Source organism: Salvelinus alpinus, chromosome 4 (genome assembly GCF_045679555.1).
Source record: "Salvelinus alpinus chromosome 4, SLU_Salpinus.1, whole genome shotgun sequence".
NCBI classification, from domain to species: domain Eukaryota; kingdom Metazoa; phylum Chordata; class Actinopteri; order Salmoniformes; family Salmonidae; genus Salvelinus; species Salvelinus alpinus.
Genome location: NC_092089.1, coordinates 29,816,171 through 29,839,217, shown reverse-complemented (window position 1 = coordinate 29,839,217; position 23,047 = coordinate 29,816,171). Strand labels below are relative to the sequence as shown.

The window sequence follows — 23,047 nt, the reverse complement described above, 5'->3', positions numbered from 1 at the left end:
ACTGAACCAGGTTTTCCTCTAGGATTTTTCCTGTGCTTAGCTCCATTCCATTTCTGTTTTTCTCCTGAACCACCCGCCCCCAGTAATGTGTTGTATTGGATTTGCCCCAAACATTCAGGACAAAAAGTTAATTGTTTTGCCACAATCCATTTTTGCAGTATTACTTTAGCAGCTTGTTGCAAACAGGACGCTTGTTTTGGAAAATGTTATTCTGTACAGGCTTCCTTCTTGTCCCTCTGTCAATTAGATAAGTATTGTGGAGTAACTACAATGTTGTTGATCCAGCCTCAGTTTTTTCCTATCACAGCCATTCAACTCTGTAACTGTTTTAAAGTCGCCATTGTCCTCATGGTGAAATCCCTGAATGGTTTCCTTCCTCTCCACCAACTGAGTTATGACGGACGCCTGTATCTTTGTAGTGACTGGGTGTATTGATACACCATCCAAAGTGTAATTAATAACTTCACCCCGCTCAAAGGGATATTCAAAGTCCAGAACAGACAATGGGAGGCACACAGTACTACAGTACATGGAGCCATGGCTACAACTCTATTCCACATCAGGTAACTGATGCAAGCAGTAGGATTAGATTTAAAAAACAGATAAAAATACACCTAATGGAACAGCGGGGGCTGTGAAGATACACACACAGGCACAGACACATGAAAGCACACACACTCGTACACATGGATTTTGTATTGTAGATATGTGATAGTAGAGTAGTGACCTGAGGGAACACACTTATTAATATGTTGTGAACAGTGTAATGAAATATGTCATTTAAGGTCATATTTTTTATTGTATACAACTACCTTAATGTTCTGGAATGCAGGAAGAGAAGCTGCTGCTTTGGCAGCTAATGGGGATTAATAAATACAAAAACATTTTTTTTTTTTACCCATCTACCAATAAGTGCCCTTCTCTATGAGGCATTGGAAAACCTCCTTGGTCTTTGTGGTTGAATGTGTGTTTGAAATTCACTGGTCGAACGAAGGACCTTAAATATAATTGTATGCTTGGGGTACAGAGATGAGGTAGTTATTCAAAAACCGCGTTAAAACACTATTATACCACACAGAGTAAGTCCACGCAACTTATGTGAATTGTTAAGAACATGTTTACTTCTGAACTTATTTAGGCTTGTCATAACAAAGGGGGTTGATACTTATTGACTCTAGACATTTTAGCTATTCATTTTTAAGTAATTAGGAAAAACATAATTCCTCGTTGATATTAATAGGCCTCTTTGGCCTATTATGTGTAGGACAGTGACAAAACAATCTCTATTTAATACATTTCAGAATAAGGCTGTAATGTAACAAAATGTGGAAAAAGTCAAGGAATGTGAAAACTTTCTGAAGGCACTGTACATGCAGATGAGCTATTAAATGTGAACGGATGTGACTGCAGCAAGTCCTCTGTCCTGTCGCAGTTCACACATTTGCACAGGGATGCATCCACACACACACACCTCTTTGTGCAAGGCTGTCAGATTTTGTGTCTGCTCAGTTGGAAAATAAGAAAAGAGGGAAAAGAATGAATGAAGATAAATAATTATGATTTATAGTCGCATTGAAAATATGTTCTAGCCATGTTATAGGGACGTTCAGGTTGGATTTCTCCTAAAGGACCCAAAGACATATCAACTGAATCTTTTCTGTTTAGAGTTGAGAGACAACTTTTCAAGTCTCTGTTTCAAAACAGAGAGTGTATATTTAGTGTCTCTCTGTATCAGTCAGATAGTGGTATGTGATATCAACACCCCCTCTAATCAATACTGCTTGATTAGTGGTTGTAGATGGCTCTCTGTGGGTCGATAAGGAGACACTTTCTGTCCAGCGGATAATTGTCTTACCACTCTCATTAGAGGAAAAGAGAAAGTGGGGGAGGAAAGGCAGAGAAGAGAAAGAGGAAAGGCAGAGGAAGAGGAAAGGCAGAGGAAAGGCAGAGGAAGAAGAAAGGCAGAGGAAAGGCAGAGGAAGAGGAAAGGCAGAGGAAGAGGAAAGGCAGAGGAAGAGGAAAGGCAGAGGAAGAAAAGGCAGAGGAGGCAGAGGAAGAGGAAAGGCAGAGGAAGAAGAAAGGCAGAGGAAAGGCAGAGGAAAGGCAGAGGAAGAGGAAAGGCAGAGGAAGAAGAAAGGCAGAGGAAGAGGAAAGGCAGAGGAAGAGGAAAGGCAGAGGAAAGGCAGAGGAAGAGGAAAGGCAGAGGAAAGGCAGAGGAAGAAGAAAGGCAGAGGAAGAAGAAAGGCAGAGGAAGAGGAAAGGCAGAGGAAAGGCAGAGGAAGAGGAAAGGCAGAGGAAGAAGAAAGGCAGAGGAAGAAGGCAGAGGAAGAGGAAAGGCAGAGGAAAGGCAGAGGAAGAAGAAAGGCAGAGAAGAGAAAGAGGAAAGGCAGAGAAGAGGCAGAGGAAAGGCAGAGAAGAGAAAGAGGAAAGGCAGAGAAGAGAAAGAGAAAAGGCAGAGAAGAGAAAGAGAAAAGGCAGAGGAAAGGCAGAGAAGAGGCAGAGGAAAGGCAGAGAAGAGGCAGAGGAAAGGCAGAGAAGAGAAAGAGGAAAGGCAGAGAAGAGAAAGAGGAAAGGCAGAGGAAGAGCAAAGGCAGAGGAGAGGAAGAGGAAAGGCAGAGGAAGAGCAAAGGCAGAGGAAAGGCAGAGGAAGAGGAAAGGCAGAGGAAGAGGAAAGGCAGAGGAAAGGCAGAGGAAGAGGAAAGGCAGAGGAAAGGCAGAGGAAGAGGAAAGGCAGAGGAAAGGCAGAGGAAGAGGAAAGGCAGAGGAAAGGCAGAGGAAGAGGAAAGGCAGAGGAAAGGAAGAGGAAAGGCAGAGGAAGAGGAAAGGCAGAGGAAGAAGAAAGGCAGAGGAAGAAGAAAGGCAGAGGAAGAGGAAAGGCAGAGGAAGAAGAAAGGCAGAGGAAGAAGAAAGGCAGAGGAAGAAGAAAGGCAGAGGAAGAGGAAAGGCAGAGGAAGAGGAAAGGCAGAGGAAGAGGAAAGGCAGAGGAAGAGGAAAGGCAGAGGAAGAGGAAAGGCAGAGGAAAGGAAGAGGAAAGGCAGAGGAAGAGGAAAGGCAGAGGAAAGGAAGAGGAAAGGCAGAGGAAGAGGAAAGGCAGAGGAAGAGGAAAGGCAGAGGAAAGGCAGAGGAAGAGGAAAGGCAGAGGAAAGGCAGAGGAAGAGGAAAGGCAGAGGAAGAAGAAAGGCAGAGGAAGGGGAAAGGCAGAGGAAGAGGAAAGGCAGAGGAAGAGGAAAGGCAGAGGAAGAGGAAAGGCAGAGGAAAGGCAGAGGAAGAGGAAAGGCGAAGGAAGAGGAAAGGCAGAGGAAGAAGGCAGAGGAAGAGGAAAGGCAGAGGAAGAGGAAAGGCAGAGGAAGAGGAAAGGCAGAGGAAGAAGAAAGGCAGAGGAAGAGGAAAGGCAGAGGAAAGGCAGAGGAAGAAGAAAGGCAGAGGAAGAGGAAAGGCAGAGGAAAGGCAGAGGAAGAGGAAAGGCAGAGGAAGAAGAAAGGCAGAGGAAAGGCAGAGAAGAGAAAGAGGAAAGGCAGAGAAGAGAAAGAGGAAAGGCAGAGAAGAGAAAGAGGAAAGGCAGAGAAGAGAAAGAGGAAAGGCAGAGAAGAGAAAGAGGAAAGGCAGAGAAGAGAAAGAGGAAAGGCAGAGAAGAGAAAGAGGAAAGGCAGAGGAAGAGGAAAGGCAGAGGAAGAGGAAAGGCAGAGGAAGAGGAAAGGCAGAGGAAGAAGAAAGGCAGAGGAAGAAGAAAGGCAGAGGAAGAGGAAAGGCAGAGGAAGAGGAAAGGCAGAGGAAAGGCAGAGGAAGAGGAAAGGCGAAGGAAGAGGAAAGGCAGAGGAAGAAGAAAGGCAGAGGAAGAAGAAAGGCAGAGGAAGAGGAAAGGCAGAGGAAGAGGAAAGGCAGAGGAAGAGGAAAGGCAGAGGAAGAGGAAAGGCAGAGGAAGAGGAAAGGCAGAGGAAGAAGAAAGGCAGAGGAAGAGGAAAGGCAGAGGAAAGGCAGAGGAAGAAGAAAGGCAGAGGAAAGGCAGAGAAGAGAAAGAGGAAAGGCAGAGAAGAGAAAGAGGAAAGGCAGAGAAGAGAAAGAGGAAAGGCAGAGAAGAGAAAGAGGAAAGGCAGAGGAAGAGGAAAGGCAGAGGAAGAGGAAAGGCAGAGGAAAGGCAGAGGAAGAGGAAAGGCAGAGGAAGAAGGAAAGGCAGAGGAAGAGGAAAGGCAGAGGAAGAGGAAAGGCAGAGGAAGAGGAAAGGCAGAGGAAGAGGAAAGGCAGAGGAAGAGGCAGAGGAAGAGGAAAGGCAGAGGAAAGGCAGAGGAAGAGGAAAGGCAGAGGAAGAGGAAGAGGAAAGGCAGAAGGAAGGCAGAGGAAGAGAAAAGGTAGAGGAAGAGCAGAGGAAGGGCAGAGGAAGAGAGCGAGAGAGAGCGCGAGAGAAAGAGCGCAGCTGGGGGTGGTAATATGTCCATTCTGATTTAAGATGCATAGAAAATGGTGTAATAGTGTAAATGGTCCATTCTGGGTGCAGCAGAAAACCTACTTCTCTTAGACAGCATTTGGCTTCAGTGGAACAATACATTATTATCTCTCCATCACCCGATATCTACCAGGGTGTTTATCAATGAAATAATCGATGGACAAACACAATCACAGACTGGTGTCAAGTGCACCCCCCCCACACACTTTTCATTCTTGTGCACTAGAAACTAGGTAATTAAGATTAGAGTTGGAGACACCAAAGGAGAGAAGACATCAAAGTTTTGCATTAATAAATCATTTCATTTAAAATAATGTTACAATTCATTACAATAAGTCAATAAGTTAAATTACTAAATGACTTCAGCTTTCATCAGTTCAACCCTGTGTGGTTCCCTTCAGATCGTTTTATTTTCTCATTTGCTTGATTTGTCAGACATGTGAAGATACTGTAGGATAAGAGAAGTAGAGCTTGCTTAATATCTTACTTAAATAAAAGAGTTGACGACGAGAGACAGAGTGTTTGAGAGAGATATCGCAGATTAGAGGGCGAGATAGCAGAGACATGATTGACAAGTGAAGCAGCCTATGGGAGCGAGGCATGATGATCCATCGAGTAAACAGACTAAACCTGTCAGAAGTAAGCCTGTTGGAGATTCAGGTCCCAAATCAAATCACTCACAGATACAGGAAACCCCATTGGTGTAGTGGGGCCTGGAGAAGTGAGTATACCGTCATTTTGCCAGAAAATCTTTCATAGAAAAACAACAAATGCATGTTAAGCCCACATCAATGCTTATACCGCATAAGGAGACCATTTTTGAGGTCTGGGAAAAATCTAAAATAATATTTTTGGGAGGGTCTAGTTGCCCTTTAAAATAATTAAGCACCAAGCAAAATACCATGTGGCTCGCAGTGTCTGTACTCTACAATGTAGGCCTACAGTAGAGTACATGTGATTGCAGAGTTACCAAAAGAAATGCCCTCCAGATTGATACAAATCATAATTATATCACGTGGGCCTAATTTGCAGTCAACATTTAAAGATGCACTATACAGAAATAGCTCCGCCATTTCCTGGTTGCTAAAATTCTAAGTTCGCCTAACTTCAGTTTGTGACAAAACAATAAGTAATTGTATAGAGAGTCTTTGTACCATCTAAACCTCTGCAATATATTTTCCATAACCAAAAAGATTGTATTTTCAGCCGTCTGAAACTGGTGTACAAAACAAAATAAAAGATGCAAAACTAAACTTAAGAATGGGAAGCATAGAAATAGTGCACATAGAATAGATCTACCACTTATTAGACTTGCTTTCAAACTTTAAGTCACATTTCTATGTGAACTTGTTGGGTCGCCCAAAGTTACATATTGCAGCTTTAATTAGGAAGTTTTCCTTGGGAAAGCATGTGGAAATGTTCATTCAAAACAGCACATGACTGAATTGAGCACTGCAAAGATTCAACCAAGACTTTGGACCAAACTCTTTCAATACCTGGATTGCTTACCCCATTGTTATTTGATTTGATTCATAAAACCTTTATTTAACTAGGCAAGTCCTACCAACCCTACCAGCTGTGAGCTGCTCCATGGGACAACCAGCTGCGGCTCTTACTGCCATGATATTCCGCTGAAACTTGGCTGTGTGCAGCGCACATGTGAATATATTACACGTGCTTTGCGATTGTGTAGGCTACTTTCTCTATTGTACCACATAATTGATACAGTTTATACCACCACTACACTACTTTGATACGCATCAGTGGGGATTAAGAAGTGACTATACCCAATGTCCACTGAACAAAAAGTGGGTTTTGTGCAAATTTGTTTAACCTTTATTTAAACCTACGTGTAGCTCCTACTACACCACTGTTTAAACCTCTGTGGGTTTAGGAGGTATACCTCCGTGTAGCTCCTACTACACCACTGTTTAAACCTCTGTGGGGTTCAGGGCGTATACCTCCGTGTAGCTCCTACTACACCACTGTTTAAACCTCTGTGGGGTTCAGGATGTATACCTCCGTGTAGCTCCTACTACACCACTGTTTAAACCTCTGTAGGGTTTAGGGCGTATACCTCCGTGTAGCTCCTACTACACCACTGTTTAAACCTCTGTGGGTTTAGGATGTATACCTCCGTGTAGCTCCTACTACACCACTGTTTAAACCTCTGTAGGGTTTAGGATGTATACCTCCGTGTAGCTCCTACTACACCACTGTTTAAACCTCTGTGGGTTTAGGATGTATACCTCCGTGTAGCTCCTACTACACCACTGTTTAAACCTCTGTGGGGTTTAGGATGTATACCTCCGTGTAGCTCCTACTACACCACTGTTTAAACCTCTGTGGGGTTAAGGATGTGTAGCTCCTACTGCACCACTGGGAAACCCTGCTGTAGGTTAACACTGCATTTAAAGATGTGTGTGGTGTTGCCTCAACATCCAATGAAAACATCCACCAGAGGATATTGAATCAGGTGTGTTACTGCTTGGCTGGAGCAAAAGCCTGCACCCACACTGGCCCTCTGTTAGAATACTGGCCAGTCCTGTTCTATAGGAAGTGACCTAGTGGTTCTCAGTGGGAGGGAGACCCCTGCAGGTCGTTCTGAGCACTGCAGCTTCTTCAGATACACAAGTACCAATATATCAATTGAACCAAAGACTCACCTAAACCAACACCATAGACATATCCTACAGACCGACAATCCCGGTGTGTTTTCTCAAGCATCACACCAAGAACAGAAAGACACAAAACATGTAAAACGAGATGCACTTCTGAGTTCAGTGTTATTTACAACCCAGTATAAATAGCGTCTTCATGACAGCCCACGGTTAGGCATCAGCAGAACAGAAAGCTTAGGCTAGCATAGAATGAATACATATTGAGCTTAACGTGGTCAACATCTTACAGGGTTCTTTTTGTGCTATTCTGTCCAATGTCTGAAATTATATATATATATACACATGTCTTTAGGAGGTACACAAAACACACAGGTGAAGTAAACATGTTCCTTGTTCAGGTATGTGTCAAGATGGCAGAATACTTTCCTGGGATCCAATTCCTACATGATGAGCATTCTGTATGTGTTTTTTTATGAGAAGGTTTTTGTATTCAAAAATGGCTTCAGGGCAATTTCAGCATCTGTAAACCAAAACAGAACCAGCAGCTGAAACACACATGCTACCCTTGGTTCTGCTCGGCCCAATAGTCACAAATAAAGGAAATGTATGGTGTCTCTCTCTCTCTGTGTAATAGTCTCTTCAGTAGATCTCTTTGAAATGGAGATAATATCTATCTCCTGTTTGTAGCCACTATGTCAATCTGTCTGTGTGGTTCATATGAGTCCAGTCTCTTATATCATGGGGCCGTTTCCCTCCGTCTGTCTAGACTCATTCTGGGAGTTCAGTTCAGAGAGAAGGGTTGTGTTTCTACCTCCAGGGTTCCAACCTAGACTCTCACAGCTCAGTCCATAATCAGTCGACACACACACACAGTTCCTGTTTTTGAACTTTTCAGATGCGTCTCCTCAGTCCATCACCACCAGCCGTTTCCTCTTTTAGAACAGGTTCTGTTCCATCACCACCAGCCGTTTCCTCTTTTAGAACAGGTTCTGTTCCATCACCACCAGCCGTTTCCTCTTTTAGAACAGGTTCTGTTCCATCACCACCAGCCGTTTCCTCTTTTAGAACAGGTTCTGTTCCAGCACCACCAGCCGTTTCCTCTTTTAGAACAGGTTCTGTTCCATCACCACCAGCCGTTTCCTCTTTTAGAACAGGTTCTGTTCCATCACCACCAGCCATTTCCTCTTTTAGAACAGGTTCTGTTCCATCACCACAAGCCGTTTCCTCTTTTAGAACAGGTTCTGTTCCAGAACCACCAGCCGTTTCCTCTTTCAGAACAGGTTCTGTTCCAGCACCACCAGCCGTTTCCTCTTTTAGAACAGGTTCTGTTCCATCACCACCAGCCATTTCCTCTTTTAGAACAGGTTCTGTTCCAGCACCACCAGCCGTTTCCTCTTTTAGAACAGGTTCTGTTCCATCACCACCAGCCGTTTCCTCTTTTAGAACAGGTTCTGTTCCAGCACCACCAGCCATTTCCTCTTTTAGAACAGGTTCTGTTCCAGAACCACCAGCCGTTTCCTCTTTTAGAACAGGTTCTGTTCCAGCACCACCAGCCGTTTCCTCTTTTAGAACAGGTTCTGTTCCATCACCACCAGCCGTTTCCTCTTTTAGAACAGGTTCTGTTCCAGCATCTGTATCCCTCTTTTGTTCTCTTCTTCCACTGCACTCTGTTCCAGTCCAGAGCATTCCAAAGTGGCCACAAAACACCCAATGACCTTGCACGTTGTCGAATCCCTTGTCCAATATCGTCCCAGAGAACCATCTCCTTCATCCAATCCCACCACAAGACGTCAGCCTCCTTAGCCAATAGTCACAGGTCTCCATGGAATTTTGACCAAAGAGGTGATGCGATGTATGAAGGCATGTATCTAAGTCTTTAGAGTTACTTATTCACCTGTACAAACCTGCTATATGTTTCTACTGTAGCTTCCCATTGGCTTGTCTAGTGTGTTTATATCGTGTGGTTGGGTTGTATTCAAGGGTTCATGGTGAATAACAGCTTAAGTTGTAGTGTGTGTCGTTGTTTCTCCTTCAGTCAGTCCAGAAGTTGTTCATTTGTAGTTTGATGGTGTGTAGTGGTTGTTGATCTGTAGTTGCTGTTATTGTTATGTAGAAGTTGTAGTTTGTTGGTTTGTAGTTGGTGTAGTAGTGGTTGTGTGAGGACAGGTAGTGGTGGTAGTTCCGGGCCGAGCCAGACCAGAGGGATGGATGGAGGAGAGCATGTTTAGGAGGTGATGATCTCTCCTCCTAGGTGCCTCCATCCCTTCTGTGTCTCAACAGCTGGAAGATATTCTGAAACAGAAACACGGCTCAGGAAACGACAACATGCGCAGGCTGGCAATCGCATACACACACACACTCTCACAACACACACACACACACGCCCAGGCTGCTGCTGCTGTACCAGTGACAGAGGCAGGCAAAGCCTTACCTTGCTACACATACCATCTTTACTGCAGTTCTTATTGTCCTTATCCACAGCCTCCTCTTCCACCTGGAGACACACAATATTCCACAACATTCTCATCAAACAATACCATTGGACAACATTCCCAGAATATTAGCCAGTGAAATGTGCACCATAAGACTGCTGCTTAGCCAGTAGACAGTACATGGCACCATACGACTGCTGGTTAGTCAGTAGACGGCAGCATAAGACTGCTGGTTAGCCAGTAGACGGCAGCATAAGACTGCTGGTTAGCCAGTAGACGGCAGCATAAGACTGCTGGTTAGCCAGTAGACGGCAGCATAAGACTGCTGGTTAGCCAGTAGACGGCAGCATAAGACTGCTGGTTAGCCAGTAGACGGCAGCATAAGACTGCTGGTTAGCCAGTAGACGGCAGCATAAGACTGCTGGTTAGCCAGTAGACGGCAGCATAAGACTGCTGGTTAGCCAGTAGACGGCAGCATAAGACTGCTGGTTAGCCAGTAGACGGCAGCATAAGACTGCTGGTTAGCCAGTAGACGGCAGCATAAGACTGCTGGTTAGCCAGTAGACACTACATGGCAGCATAAGACTGCTGGTTAGCCAGTAGACACTACATGGCAGCATAAGACTGCTGGTTAGCCAGTAGACAGTACATGGCAGCATAAGACTGCTGGTTAGCCAGTAGACAGTACATGGCAGCATAAGACTGCTGGTTAGCCAGTAGACACTACATGGCAGCATAAGACTGCTGGTTAGCCAGTAGACACTACATGGCAGCATAAGACTGCTGGTTAGCCAGTAGACACTACATGGCAGCATAAGACTGCTGGTTAGCCAGTAGACACTACATGGCAGCATAAGACTGCTGGTTAGCCAGTAGACACTACATGGCAGCATAAGACTGCTGGTTAGCCAGTAGACACTACATGGCAGCATAAGACTGCTGGTTAGCCAGTAGACACTACATGGCAGCATAAGACTGCTGGTTAGCCAGTAGACACTACATGGCAGCATAAGACTGCTGGTTAGCCAGTAGACAGTACATGGCAGCATAAGACTGCTGGTTAGCCAGTAGACAGTACATGGCAGCATAAGACTGCTGGTTAGCCAGTAGACACTACATGGCACCATAAGACTGCTGGTTAGCCAGTAGACACTACATGGCACCATAAGACTGCTGGTTAGCCAGTAGACATTACATGGCACCATAAGACTGCTGGATAGCCAGTAGACAGTACATGGCAGCATAAGACTGCTGGTTAGCCAGTAGACAGTACATGGCAGCATAAGACTGCTGGTTAGCCAGTAGACACTACATGGCACCATAAGACTGCTGGATAGCCAGTAGACACTACATGGCACCATAAGACTGCTGGATAGCCAGTAGACACTACATGGCAGCATAAGACTGCTGGATAGCCAGTAGACAGTACATGGCAGCATAAGACTGCTTGTTAGCCAGTAGACAGTACATGGCAGCATAAGACTGCTTGTTAGCCAGTAGACAGTACATGGCAGCATAAGACTGCTGGTTAGCCAGTAGACAGTACATGGCAGCATAAGACTGCTGGTTAGCCAGTAGACACTACATGGCAGCATAAGACTGCAGGTTAGCCAGTAGACACTACATGGCACCATAAGACTGCTGGTTAGCCAGTAGACACTACATGGCACCATAAGACTGCTGGTTAGCCAGTAGACACTACATGGCAGCATAAGACTGCTGGTTAGCCAGTAGACACTACATGGCAGCATAAGACTGCAGGTTAGCCAGTAGACACTACATGGCACCATAAGACTGCTGGTTAGCCAGTAGACACTACATGGCACCATAAGACTGCTGGTTAGCCAGTAGACACTACATGGCAGCATAAGACTGCTGGTTAGCCAGTAGACACTACATGGCAGCATAAGACTGCTGGTTAGCCAGTAGACACTACATGGCAGCATAAGACTGCTGGTTAGCCAGTAGACAGTACATGGCAGCATAAGACTGCTGGTTAGCCAGTAGACACTACATGGCAGCATAAGACTGCTGGTTAGCCAGTAGACACTACATGGCAGCATAAGACTGCTGGTTAGCCAGTAGACACTACATGGCAGCATAAGACTGCTGGTTAGCCAGTAGACACTACATGGCACCATAAGACTGCTGGTTAGCCAGTAGACACTACATGGCACCATAAGACTGCTGGATAGCCAGTAGACACTACATGGCAGCATAAGACTGCTGGTTAGCCAGTAGACAGTACATGGCAGCATAAGACTGCTGGTTAGCCAGTAGACACTACATGGCACCATAAGACTGCTGGATAGCCAGTAGACACTACATGGCACCATAAGACTGCTGGATAGCCAGTAGACACTACATGGCAGCATAAGACTGCTGGATAGCCAGTAGACAGTACATGGCAGCATAAGACTGCTTGTTAGCCAGTAGACAGTACATGGCAGCATAAGACTGCTTGTTAGCCAGTAGACAGTACATGGCAGCATAAGACTGCTGGTTAGCCAGTAGACAGTACATGGCAGCATAAGACTGCTGGTTAGCCAGTAGACACTACATGGCAGCATAAGACTGCAGGTTAGCCAGTAGACACTACATGGCACCATAAGACTGCTGGTTAGCCAGTAGACACTACATGGCACCATAAGACTGCTGGTTAGCCAGTAGACACTACATGGCAGCATAAGACTGCTGGTTAGCCAGTAGACACTACATGGCAGCATAAGACTGCAGGTTAGCCAGTAGACACTACATGGCACCATAAGACTGCTGGTTAGCCAGTAGACACTACATGGCACCATAAGACTGCTGGTTAGCCAGTAGACACTACATGGCAGCATAAGACTGCTGGTTAGCCAGTAGACAGTACATGGCAGCATAAGACTGCTGGTTAGCCAGTAGACACTACATGGCAGCATAAGACTGCTGGTTAGCCAGTAGACAGTACATGGCAGCATAAGACTGCTGGTTAGCCAGTAGACAGTACATGGCAGCATAAGACTGCTGGTTAGCCAGTAGACACTACATGGCAGCATAAGACTGCTGGTTAGCCAGTAGACAGTACATGGCAGCATAAGACTGCTGGTTAGCCAGTAGACACTACATGGCACCATAAGACTGCTGGTTAGCCAGTAGACACTACATGGCACCATAAGACTGCTGGATAGCCAGTAGACACTACATGGCAGCATAAGACTGCTGGTTAGCCAGTAGACACTACATGGCAGCATAAGACTGCTGGTTAGCCAGTAGACAGTACATGGCAGCATAAGACTGCTGGTTAGCCAGTAGACAGTAAATGGCAGCATAAGACTGCTGGTTAGCCAGTAGACACTATATGGCACCATAAGACTGCTGGTTAGCCAGTAGACACTACATGGCAGCATAAGACTGCTGGTTAGCCAGTAGACACTACATGGCAGCATAAGACTGCTGGTTAGCCAGTAGACACTACATGGCACCATAAGACTGCTGGTTAGCCAGTAGACACTACATGGCAGCATAAGACTGCTGGTTAGCCAGTAGACACTACATGGCAGCATAAGACTGCTGGTTAGCCAGTAGACAGTACATGGCAGCATAAGACTGCTGGTTAGCCAGTAGACAGTACATGGCACCATAAGACTGCTGGTTAGCCAGTAGACAGTACATGGCAGCATAAGACTGCTGGTTAGCCAGTAGACACTACATGGCAGCATAAGACTGCTGGTTAGCCAGTAGACACTACATGGCAGCATAAGACTGCTGGTTAGCCAGTAGACACTACATGGCAGCATAAGACTGCTGGTTAGCCAGTAGACACTACATGGCAGCATAAGACTGCTGGTTAGCCAGTAGACACTACATGGCAGCATAAGACTGCTGGTTAGCCAGTAGACACTACATGGCAGCATAAGACTGCTGGTTAGCCAGTAGACACTACATGGCAGCATAAGACTGCTGGTTAGCCAGTAGACACTACATGGCAGCATAAGACTGCTGGTTAGCCAGTAGACACTACATGGCAGCATAAGACTGCTGGTTAGCCAGTAGACACTACATGGCAGCATAAGACTGCTGGTTAGCCAGTAGACAGTACATGGCAGCATAAGACTGCTGGTTAGCCAGTAGACAGTACATGGCAGCATAAGACTGCTGGTTAGCCAGTAGACACTACATGGCAGCATAAGACTGCTGGTTAGCCAGTAGACAGTACATGGCAGCATAAGACTGCTGGTTAGCCAGTAGACAGTACACAACCCTGTTCTCACCTCTTTCCTCCACTTGAGTTCACAGAAGACTCTCTCAACGCACTCATGCAGGTAGTTGAACTGGGCACAGGACACAGCACAACAAAGGGTTAACTCTCTGCACATTGATACATCATGTTCAGACATTCGTTGGGACTCTCAAAGGGTGTGTGTACTGCGAGTGTGTGTGAGACTCACGTAGGGAGTGAAGATCTTGACCCAGCGAGGTTTCTTCTCCCCCCTGGCGTACTCGAAACAGAAGGCCATGCCCTCCTCATCAGTGTCCCATCGCTGCATCTCCACCCACTCAAACACGATCACCTGGTTCTGTTATAGAGAGAGACAGGGTCAACACACACACACACACACACACACACACACACACGTTCTCCGTACCTCCAGCGTTCCCTCCTCTGTGCAGGCGTGCAGTTTAAAGTGGTGTATGCTAATGGCTGTGACGACGTGGCCTTTGCGTCGGGAGTCACAGGAGCAGTGTGGGAAGATGATCACATTGTAGCCTTCACAGCCCCGTAACATACTGAGATACTGGGGAAAGAGAACATTTAGGAGGTCAGACAACTGCTTCTAGAAACCATCCTATGTTCCATGTCTATTTGGTCATATATGCCATGTATATACCAAGTCTTACTCTACATGTACTAGTTTATTCCCATCTATTACAACCTTACCCGTAACCAGAATGGAAGACCAGTCATGTACTCCCTGACGAAGGCCATGCAGTCGAAAAGCGCCAGAGTCTTTAAACTTTGTTTCCATTGAACATGACATTCAAAAAAGGCATTTTAATTAATTATCTGAAGAGGGCCTTGGTCCTCCTTTCTTTTTGACAGTCATGTACTGTACTTGTAGTTGTGACAGTAACAACTGTTGTAGCATGGCCATCTAGTGACTAGCAGAGAGGGAGAGAGACACTAACCATGGCCATCTAGTGACTAGCAGAGAGGGAGAGAGACACTAACCATGGCCATCTAGTGACTAGCAGAGAAGGAGAGAGACACTAACCATGGCCATCTAGTGACTAGCAGAGAGGGAGAGAGACACTAACCATGGCCATCTAGTGACTAGCAGAGAGGGAGAGAGACACTAACCATGGCCATCTAGTGACTAGCAGAGAGGGAGAGAGACACTAACCATGGCCATCTAGTGACTAGCAGAGAGGGAGAGAGAGAGAGAAACACTAACCATGGCCATCTAGTGACTAGCAGAGAGGGAGAGAGACACTAACCATGGCCATCTAGTGACTAGCAGAGAGAGAGAGAGAGAGAGAAAACACTAACCATGGCCATCTAGTGACTAGCAGAGAGGGAGAGACACTAACCATGGCCATCTAGTGACTAGCAGAGAGGGAGAGAGACACTAACCATGGCCATCTAGTGACTAGCAGAGAGGGAGAGAGACACTAACCATGGCCATCTAGTGACTAGCAGAGAGGGAGAGAGACACTAACCATGGCCATCTAGTGACTAGCAGAGAGAGAGAGGCACTAACCATGGCCATCTAGTGACTAGCAGAGAGAGAGAGAGACACTAACCATGGCCATCTAGTGACTAGCAGAGAGAGAGAGAGACACTAACCATGGCCATCTAGTGACTAGCAGAGAGAGAGAGAGAGAGACACTAACCATGGCCATCTAGTGACTAGCAGAGAGAGAGAGAGAGAGAGAGACTAACCATGGCCATCTAGTGACTAGCAGAGAGAGAGAGAGAGAGAGACACTAACCATGGCCATCTAGTGACTAGCAGAGAGAGAGAGAGAGAGAGACACTAACCATGGCCATCTAGTGACTAGCAGAGAGAGAGAGAGAGAGAGACACTAACCATGGCCATCTAGTGACTAGCAGAGAGAGAGAGACACTAACCATGGCCATCTAGTGACTAGCAGAGAGAGAGACACTAACCATGGCCATCTAGTGACTAGCAGAGAGAGAGAGAGAGAGAGAGAGACACTAACCATGGCCATCTAGTGACTAGCAGAGAGGGAGAGACACTAACCATGGCCATCTAGTGACTAGCAGAGAGAGAGAGACACTAACCATGGCCATCTAGTGACTAGCAGAGAGAGACACTAACCATGGCCATCTAGTGACTAGCAGAGAGAGAGAGAGAGAGAGACACTAACCATGGCCATCTAGTGACTAGCAGAGAGAGAGAGAGAGAGAGACTAACCATGGCCATCTAGTGACTAGCAGAGAGAGAGAGAGAGAGAGACTAACCATGGCCATCTAGTGACTAGCAGAGAGAGAGAGAGAGAGAGACTAACCATGGCCATCTAGTGACTAGCAGAGAGAGAGAGAGAGAGAGACACTAACCATGGCCATCTAGTGACTAGCAGAGAGAGAGAGAGAGAGAGAGACACTAACCATGGCCATCTAGTGACTAGCAGAGAGAGAGAGACACTAACCATGGCCATCTAGTGACTAGCAGAGAGAGAGACACTAACCATGGCCATCTAGTGACTAGCAGAGAGAGAGAGAGAGAGAGAGAGAGAGAGACACTAACCATGGCCATCTAGTGACTAGCAGAGAGGGAGAGACACTAACCATGGCCATCTAGTGACTAGCAGAGAGAGAGAGACACTAACCATGGCCATCTAGTGACTAGCAGAGAGAGACACTAACCATGGCCATCTAGTGACTAGCAGAGAGAGAGAGAGAGAGACACTAACCATGGCCATCTAGTGACTAGCAGAGAGAGAGAGAGAGAGAGACACTAACCATGGCCATCTAGTGACTAGCAGAGAGAGAGAGAGAGAGAGAGACACTAACCATGGCCATCTAGTGACTAGCAGAGAGAGAGAGAGAGAGAGAGACACTAACCATGGCCATCTAGTGACTAGCAGAGAGAGAGAGAGACACTAACCATGGCCATCTAGTGACTAGCAGAGAGAGAGAGAGACACTAACCATGGCCATCTAGTGACTAGCAGAGAGAGAGAGAGACACTAACCATGGCCATCTAGTGACTAGCAGAGAGAGAGACACTAACCATGGCCATCTAGTGACTAGCAGAGGGAGAGAGAGACACTAACCATGGCCATCTAGTGACTAGCAGAGAGAGAGAGAGACACTAACCATGGCCATCTTCTTCTGTTCTGCTAATTTATGTAGCTGGTAGGACTTCTCCTCCGCCTTGATAAATCCCATTTTCACATCATCCACCGCCTGAGAGAGGTGGGGGAGAGAGACAGAGTTATAATGGACAAACCAACTGCTCTCCCTTATACACACACAATGCACACTCCCCTGACACACACACACACAATGCACACTCCCCTGACACACACACACACAATGCACACTCCCCTGACACACACACAATGCACACTCCCCTGACACACACACACCTGGTGGAAGCAGTAGCTGACGGCCAGTTGGTTGTCATTGAGCAGGATCTCCTCCTCGGTGGTGAAGAGCCACTTGCGCAGGGTGAGGCAGGTCCCAGGGACAGCAGACGTGTAGTTCTGAACATACAGCTTGTGGGGGAACTCATTAGGAGCCAGTTTACGCACTGACAGAGAGAGAGAGAGAGAGAGAGTCCGCTCACCAACCAAGATTTCACAAAATGGGACAAACACCAAATTGAGACTCTGCATGCAGAATTCTGCAAAAATATCCTCCGTGTACAACGTAGAACACCAAATAATGCATGCAGAGCAGAATTAGGCCGATACCCACTAATTATCAAAATCCAGAAAAGAGCCGTTAAATTCTACAACCACCTAAAAGGAAGCGATTCCCAAACCTTCCATAACAAAGCCATCACCTACAGAGAGATGAACCTGGAGAAGAGTCCCCTAAGCAAGCTGGTCCTAGGGCTCTGTTCACAAACACAAACACACCCCACAGAGCCCCAGGACAACAGCACAATTAGACCCAACCAAATCATGAGAAAACAAAAAGATAATTACTTGACACATTGGAAAGAATTAACAAAAAAACAGAGCAAACTAGAATGCTATTTGTCCCTAAACAGAGAGTACACAGTGGCAGAATACCTGACCACTGTGACTGACCCAAACTTAAGGAAAGCTTTGACTATGTACAGACTCAGTGAGCATAGCCTTGCTATTGAGAAAGGCCGCCGTAGGCAGACATGGCTCTCAAGAGAAGACAGGCTATGTGCACACTGCCCACAAAATGAGGTGGAAACTGAGCTGCACTTCCTAACCTCCTGCCCAATGTATGACCATATTAGAGAGACATATTTCCCTCAGATTACACAGATCCACAAAGAATTCGAAAACAAATCCAATTTTGATAAACTCCCATATCTACTGGGTGAAATGCCACAGTGTGCCATCACAGCAGCAAGATTTGTGACCTGTTGCCACAAGAAAAGGGCAACCAGTGAAGAACAAACACCACTGTAAATACAACCCATATTTATGTTTATTTATTTTAACTTGTGTGCTTTAACCATTTGTACATTGTTACAACACTGCATATATATAATATGACATTTGTAATGTCTTTATTGTTTTGAAACTCTGTATGTGTAATGTTTACTGTTCATTTTTATTGTTTATTTGACTTTTGTATATTACCTACCTCACTTGCTTTGGCAATGTTAACACATGTTTCCCATGCCAATAAAGCCCCTTGAATTGAATTGAATTGAATTGAGAGAGAGAGAGAGAGAGAGAGAGAGACAGGGTTAGGTCGGTGGGAGAGAGCGACAGGGTTAGGTCGGTGGGAGAGAGAGAGACAGAGAGACAGGGTTAGGTCGGTGGGAGAGAGAGAAAGCGACGGGGTTAGGTCGGTGGGAGAGAGAGAGAGCGACAGGGTTAGATCGGTGGGAGAGAGAGACAGAGAGAGAGCGACAGGGTTAGGTCGGTGGGAGAGAGAGAGAGACAGAGAGCGACAGGGTTAGGTCGGTGGGAGAGAGAGACAGAGAGAGAGCGACAGGGTTAGGTCGGTGGGAGAGAGAGAGAGACAGAGAGCGACAGGGTTAGGTCGGTGGGAGAGAGAGAGAGACAGGGTTAGGTCGGTGGGAGAGAGAGAGAGAGACAGGGTTAGGTCGGTGGGAGAGAGAGAGAGACAGGGTTAGGTCGGTGGGAGAGAGAGAGAGACAGGGTTAGGTCGGTGGGAGAGAGAGAGAGACAGAGAGCGACAGGGTTAGGTCGGTGGGAGAGAGAGAGAGACAGAGAGCGACAGGGTTAGGTCGGTGGGAGAGAGAGAGAGACAGAGAGCGACAGGGTTAGGTCGGTGGGAGAGAGAGAGAGACAGAGAGCGACAGGGTTAGGTCGGTGGGAGAGAGAGAGAGACAGAGAGCGACAGGGTTAGGTCGGTGGGAGAGAGAGAGAGCGACGGGGTTAGGTCGGTGGGAGAGAGAGAGAGCGACGGGGTTAGGTCGGTGGGAGATAGAGAGAGCGACGGGGTTAGGTCGGTGGGAGAGAGAGAGAGAGAGCGACAGGGTTAGGTCGGTGGGAGAGAGACAGACAGAGAGAGAGCGACGGGGTTAGGTCGGTGGGAGAGAGAGAGACAGAGACAGGGTTAGGTCGGTGGGAGAGAGAGAGAGAGAGAGAGCGACAGGGTTAGATCGGTGGGAGAGAGAGAGAGCGACGGGGTTAGGTCGGTGGGAGAGAGAGAGAGAGAGAGAGAGACAGAGAGCGAGACACAGAGAGAGACAGAGAGAGAGCGACGGGGTTAGGTCGGTGGGAGAGAGAGAGACAGAGAGACAGGGTTAGGTCGGTGGGAGAGAGAGAGAGCGACGGGGTTAGGTCGGTGGGAGAGAGAGAGAGAGAGAGACAGAGAGCGAGACACAGAGAGAGACAGAGAGAGAGCGACAGGGTTAGGTCGGTGGGAGAGAGAGAGAGCGACGGGGTTAGGTCGGTGGGAGATAGAGAGAGCGACGGGGTTAGGTCGGTGGGAGAGAGAGACAGAGAGCGACGGGGTTAGGTCGGTGGGAGAGAGAGACAGAGAGCGACGGGGTTAGGTCGGTGGGAGAGAGAGAGAGAGAGAGCGACGGGGTTAGGTCGGTGGGAGAGAGAGAGAGACAGAGAGCGACGGGGTTAGGTCGGTGGGAGAGAGAGAGAGAGACAGAGAGCGACGGGGTTAGGTCGGTGGGAGAGAGAGAGAGAGACAGAGAGCGACGGGGTTAGGTCGGTGGGAGAGAGACAGAGCGACGGGGTTAGGTCGGTGGGAGAGAGAGACAGAGAGAGAGCGACAGGGTTAGGTCGGTGGGAGAGAGAGACAGAGAGAGAGCGACAGGGTTAGGTCGGTGGGAGAGAGAGACAGAGAGCGATAGGGTTAGGTCGGTGGGAGAGAGAGAGAGACAGAGAGCGACAGGGTTAGGTCGGTGGGAGAGAGAGACAGAGAGAGAGCGACAGGGTTAGGTCGGTGGGAGAGAGAGAGAGACAGAGAGCGACAGGGTTAGGTCGGTGGGAGAGAGAGAGAGCGACGGGGTTAGGTCGGTGGGAGAGAGAGAGAGAGAGAGAGACAGAGAGCGAGACACAGAGAGAGACAGAGAGAGAGCGACAGGGTTAGGTCGGTGGGAGAGAGAGAGAGCGACGGGGTTAGGTCGGTGGGAGAGAGAGAGAGCGACGGGGTTAGGTCGGTGGGAGAGAGAGAGAGCGACGGGGTTAGGTCGGTGGGAGAGAGAGACAGAGAGCGACGGGGTTAGGTCGGTGGGAGAGAGAGAGAGACAGAGAGCGACGGGGTTAGGTCGGTGGGAGAGAGAGAGAGACAGAGAGCGACGGGGTTAGGTCGGTGGGAGAGAGAGAGAGACAGAGAGCGACGGGGTTAGGTCGGTGGGAGAGAGAGAGAGACAGAGAGCGACGGGGTTAGGTCGGTGGGAGAGAGAGAGAGACAGAGAGCGACGGGGTTAGGTCGGTGGGAGAGAGAGAGAGAGACAGAGAGCGACGGGGTTAGGTCGGTGGGAGAGAGACAGAGCGACGGGGTTAGGTCGGTGGGAGAGAGAGACAGAGAGAGAGCGACAGGGTTAGGTCGGTGGGAGAGAGAGAGAGACAGAGAGCGATAGGGTTAGGTCGGTGGGAGAGAGAGAGAGACAGAGAGCGACAGGGTTAGGTCGGTGGGAGAGAGAGAGACAGAGAGCGACAGGGTTAGGTCGGTGGGAGAGAGAGAGAGACAGAGAGCGACAGGGTTAGGTCGGTGGGAGAGAGAGAGAGACAGAGAGCGACAGGGTTAGGTCGGTGGGAGAGAGAGAGAGACAGAGAGCGACAGGGTTAGGTCGGTGGGAGAGAGAGAGAGACAGAGAGCGACAGGGTTAGGTCGGTGGGAGAGAGAGAGAGACAGAGAGCGACAGGGTTAGGTCGGTGGGAGAGAGAGAGAGACAGAGAGCGACAGGGTTAGGTCGGTGGGAGAGAGAGAGAGACAGAGAGCGACAGGGTTAGGTCGGTGGGAGAGAGAGAGAGACAGAGAGCGACAGGGTTAGGTCGGTGGGAGAGAGAGAGAGACAGAGAGCGACAGGGTTAGGTCGGTGGGAGAGAGAGAGAGACAGAGAGCGACAGGGTTAGGTCGGTGGGAGAGAGAGAGAGACAGAGAGCGACAGGGTTAGGTCGGTGGGAGAGAGAGAGAGACAGAGAGCGACAGGGTTAGGTCGGTGGGAGAGAGAGAGAGACAGAGAGCGACAGGGTTAGGTCGGTGGGAGAGAGAGAGAGACAGAGAGCGACAGGGTTAGGTCGGTGGGAGAGAGAGAGAGACAGAGAGCGACAGGGTTAGGTCGGTGGGAGAGAGAGAGAGACAGAGAGCGACAGGGTTAGGTCGGTGGGAGAGAGAGAGAGACAGAGAGCGACAGGGTTAGGTCGGTGGGAGAGAGAGAGAGACAGAGAGCGACAGGGTTAGGTCGGTGGGAGAGAGAGAGAGACAGAGAGCGACAGGGTTAGGTCGGTGGGAGAGAGAGAGAGACAGAGAGCGACAGGGTTAGGTCGGTGGGAGAGAGAGAGAGACAGAGAGCGACAGGGTTAGGTCGGTGGGAGAGAGAGAGAGACAGAGAGCGACAGGGTTAGGTCGGTGGGAGAGAGAGAGAGCGTGGGTTAGGTCGGTGGGAGAGAGAGAGAGAGACAGGGTTAGGTCGGTGGGAGAGAGAGAGAGACAGAGAGCGACAGGGTTAGGTCGGTGGGAGAGAGAGAGAGACAGAGAGCGACAGGGTTAGGTCGGTGGGAGAGAGAGAGAGACAGAGAGCGACAGGGTTAGGTCGGTGGGAGAGAGAGAGAGCGACAGGGTTAGGTCGGTGGGAGAGAGAGAGAGACAGAGAGCGACAGGGTTAGGTCGGTGGGAGAGAGAGAGAGACAGAGAGCGACAGGGTTAGGTCGGTGGGAGAGAGAGAGAGACAGAGAGCGACAGGGTTAGGTCGGTGGGAGAGAGAGAGAGACAGAGAGCGACAGGGTTAGGTCGGTGGGAGAGAGAGAGAGACAGAGAGCGACAGGGTTAGGTCGGTGGGAGAGAGAGAGAGACAGAGAGCGACAGGGTTAGGTCGGTGGGAGAGAGAGAGAGACAGAGAGCGACAGGGTTAGGTCGGTGGGAGAGAGAGAGAGACAGAAAGCGACAGGGTTAGGTCGGTGGGAGAGAGAGAGAGACAGAGAGCGACAGGGTTAGGTCGGTGGGAGAGAGAGAGAGACAGAGAGCGACAGGGTTAGGTCGGTGGGAGAGAGAGAGAGACAGAGAGCGACAGGGTTAGGTCGGTGGGAGAGAGAGAGAGCGACAGGGTTAGGTCGGTGGGAGAGAGAGAGAGAGAGACAGAGAGCGACAGGGTTAGGTCGGTGGGAGAGAGACAGAGAGCGACAGGGTTAGGTCGGTGGGAGAGAGACAGAGAGCGACAGGGTTAGGTCGGTGGGAGAGAGAGACAGAGAGCGACAGGGTTAGGTCGGTGGGAGAGAGAGACAGAGAGCGACAGGGTTAGGTCGGTGGGAGAGAGAGAGAGACAGAGAGCGAAAGGGTTAGGTCGGTGGGAGAGAGAGAGAGACAGAGAGCGACAGGGTTAGGTCGGTGGGAGAGAGAGAGAGACAGAGAGCGACAGGGTTAGGTCGGTGGGAGAGAGAGAGAGACAGAGAGCGACAGGGTTAGGTCGGTGGGAGAGAGAGAGAGACAGAGAGCGACAGGGTTAGGTCGGTGGGAGAGAGAGACAGAGAGCGACAGGGTTAGGTCGGTGGGAGAGAAAGACAGAGAGCGACAGGGTTAGGTCGGTGGGAGAGAGAGAGAGACAGAGAGCGACAGGGTTAGGTCGGTGGGAGAGAGAGAGAGACAGAGAGCGACAGGGTTAGGTCGGTGGGAGAGAGAGAGAGAGAGAGCGACAGGGTTAGGTCGGTGGGAGAGAGAGAGAGCGACAGGGTTAGGTCGGTGGGA

The 23,047-nt window shown here is 48.6% G+C and overlaps 1 protein-coding gene across 5 annotated transcripts in view; it reads right to left on the bottom strand.

Moving 5' to 3' along the window:
* Positions 1–4,722: 4,722 nt before the first annotated feature.
* Positions 4,723–23,047, bottom strand: part of snx27b (sorting nexin 27b) — a 31,375-nt gene continuing 13,050 nt past the window's right edge. For 2 of the 5 annotated variants that reach the window (XM_071396518.1, XM_071396520.1), the window contains exons 7-13: positions 17,089–17,252; positions 16,817–16,906; positions 14,123–14,272; positions 13,925–14,053; positions 13,748–13,807; positions 9,494–9,556; positions 4,723–9,354 (exon numbers count right to left, since the gene is read on the bottom strand). In XM_071396518.1, the coding sequence (XP_071252619.1) occupies positions 9,310–9,354; positions 9,494–9,556; positions 13,748–13,807; positions 13,925–14,053; positions 14,123–14,272; positions 16,817–16,906; positions 17,089–17,252 (701 nt within the window). In that variant the 3' untranslated portion in view covers positions 4,723–9,309. The remainder of the gene's footprint in view (positions 9,355–9,493; positions 9,557–13,747; positions 13,808–13,924; positions 14,054–14,122; positions 14,273–16,816; positions 16,907–17,088; positions 17,253–23,047) is intronic. The other 3 variants (XM_071396517.1, XM_071396519.1, XM_071396522.1) reach the window with 2 other exon arrangements.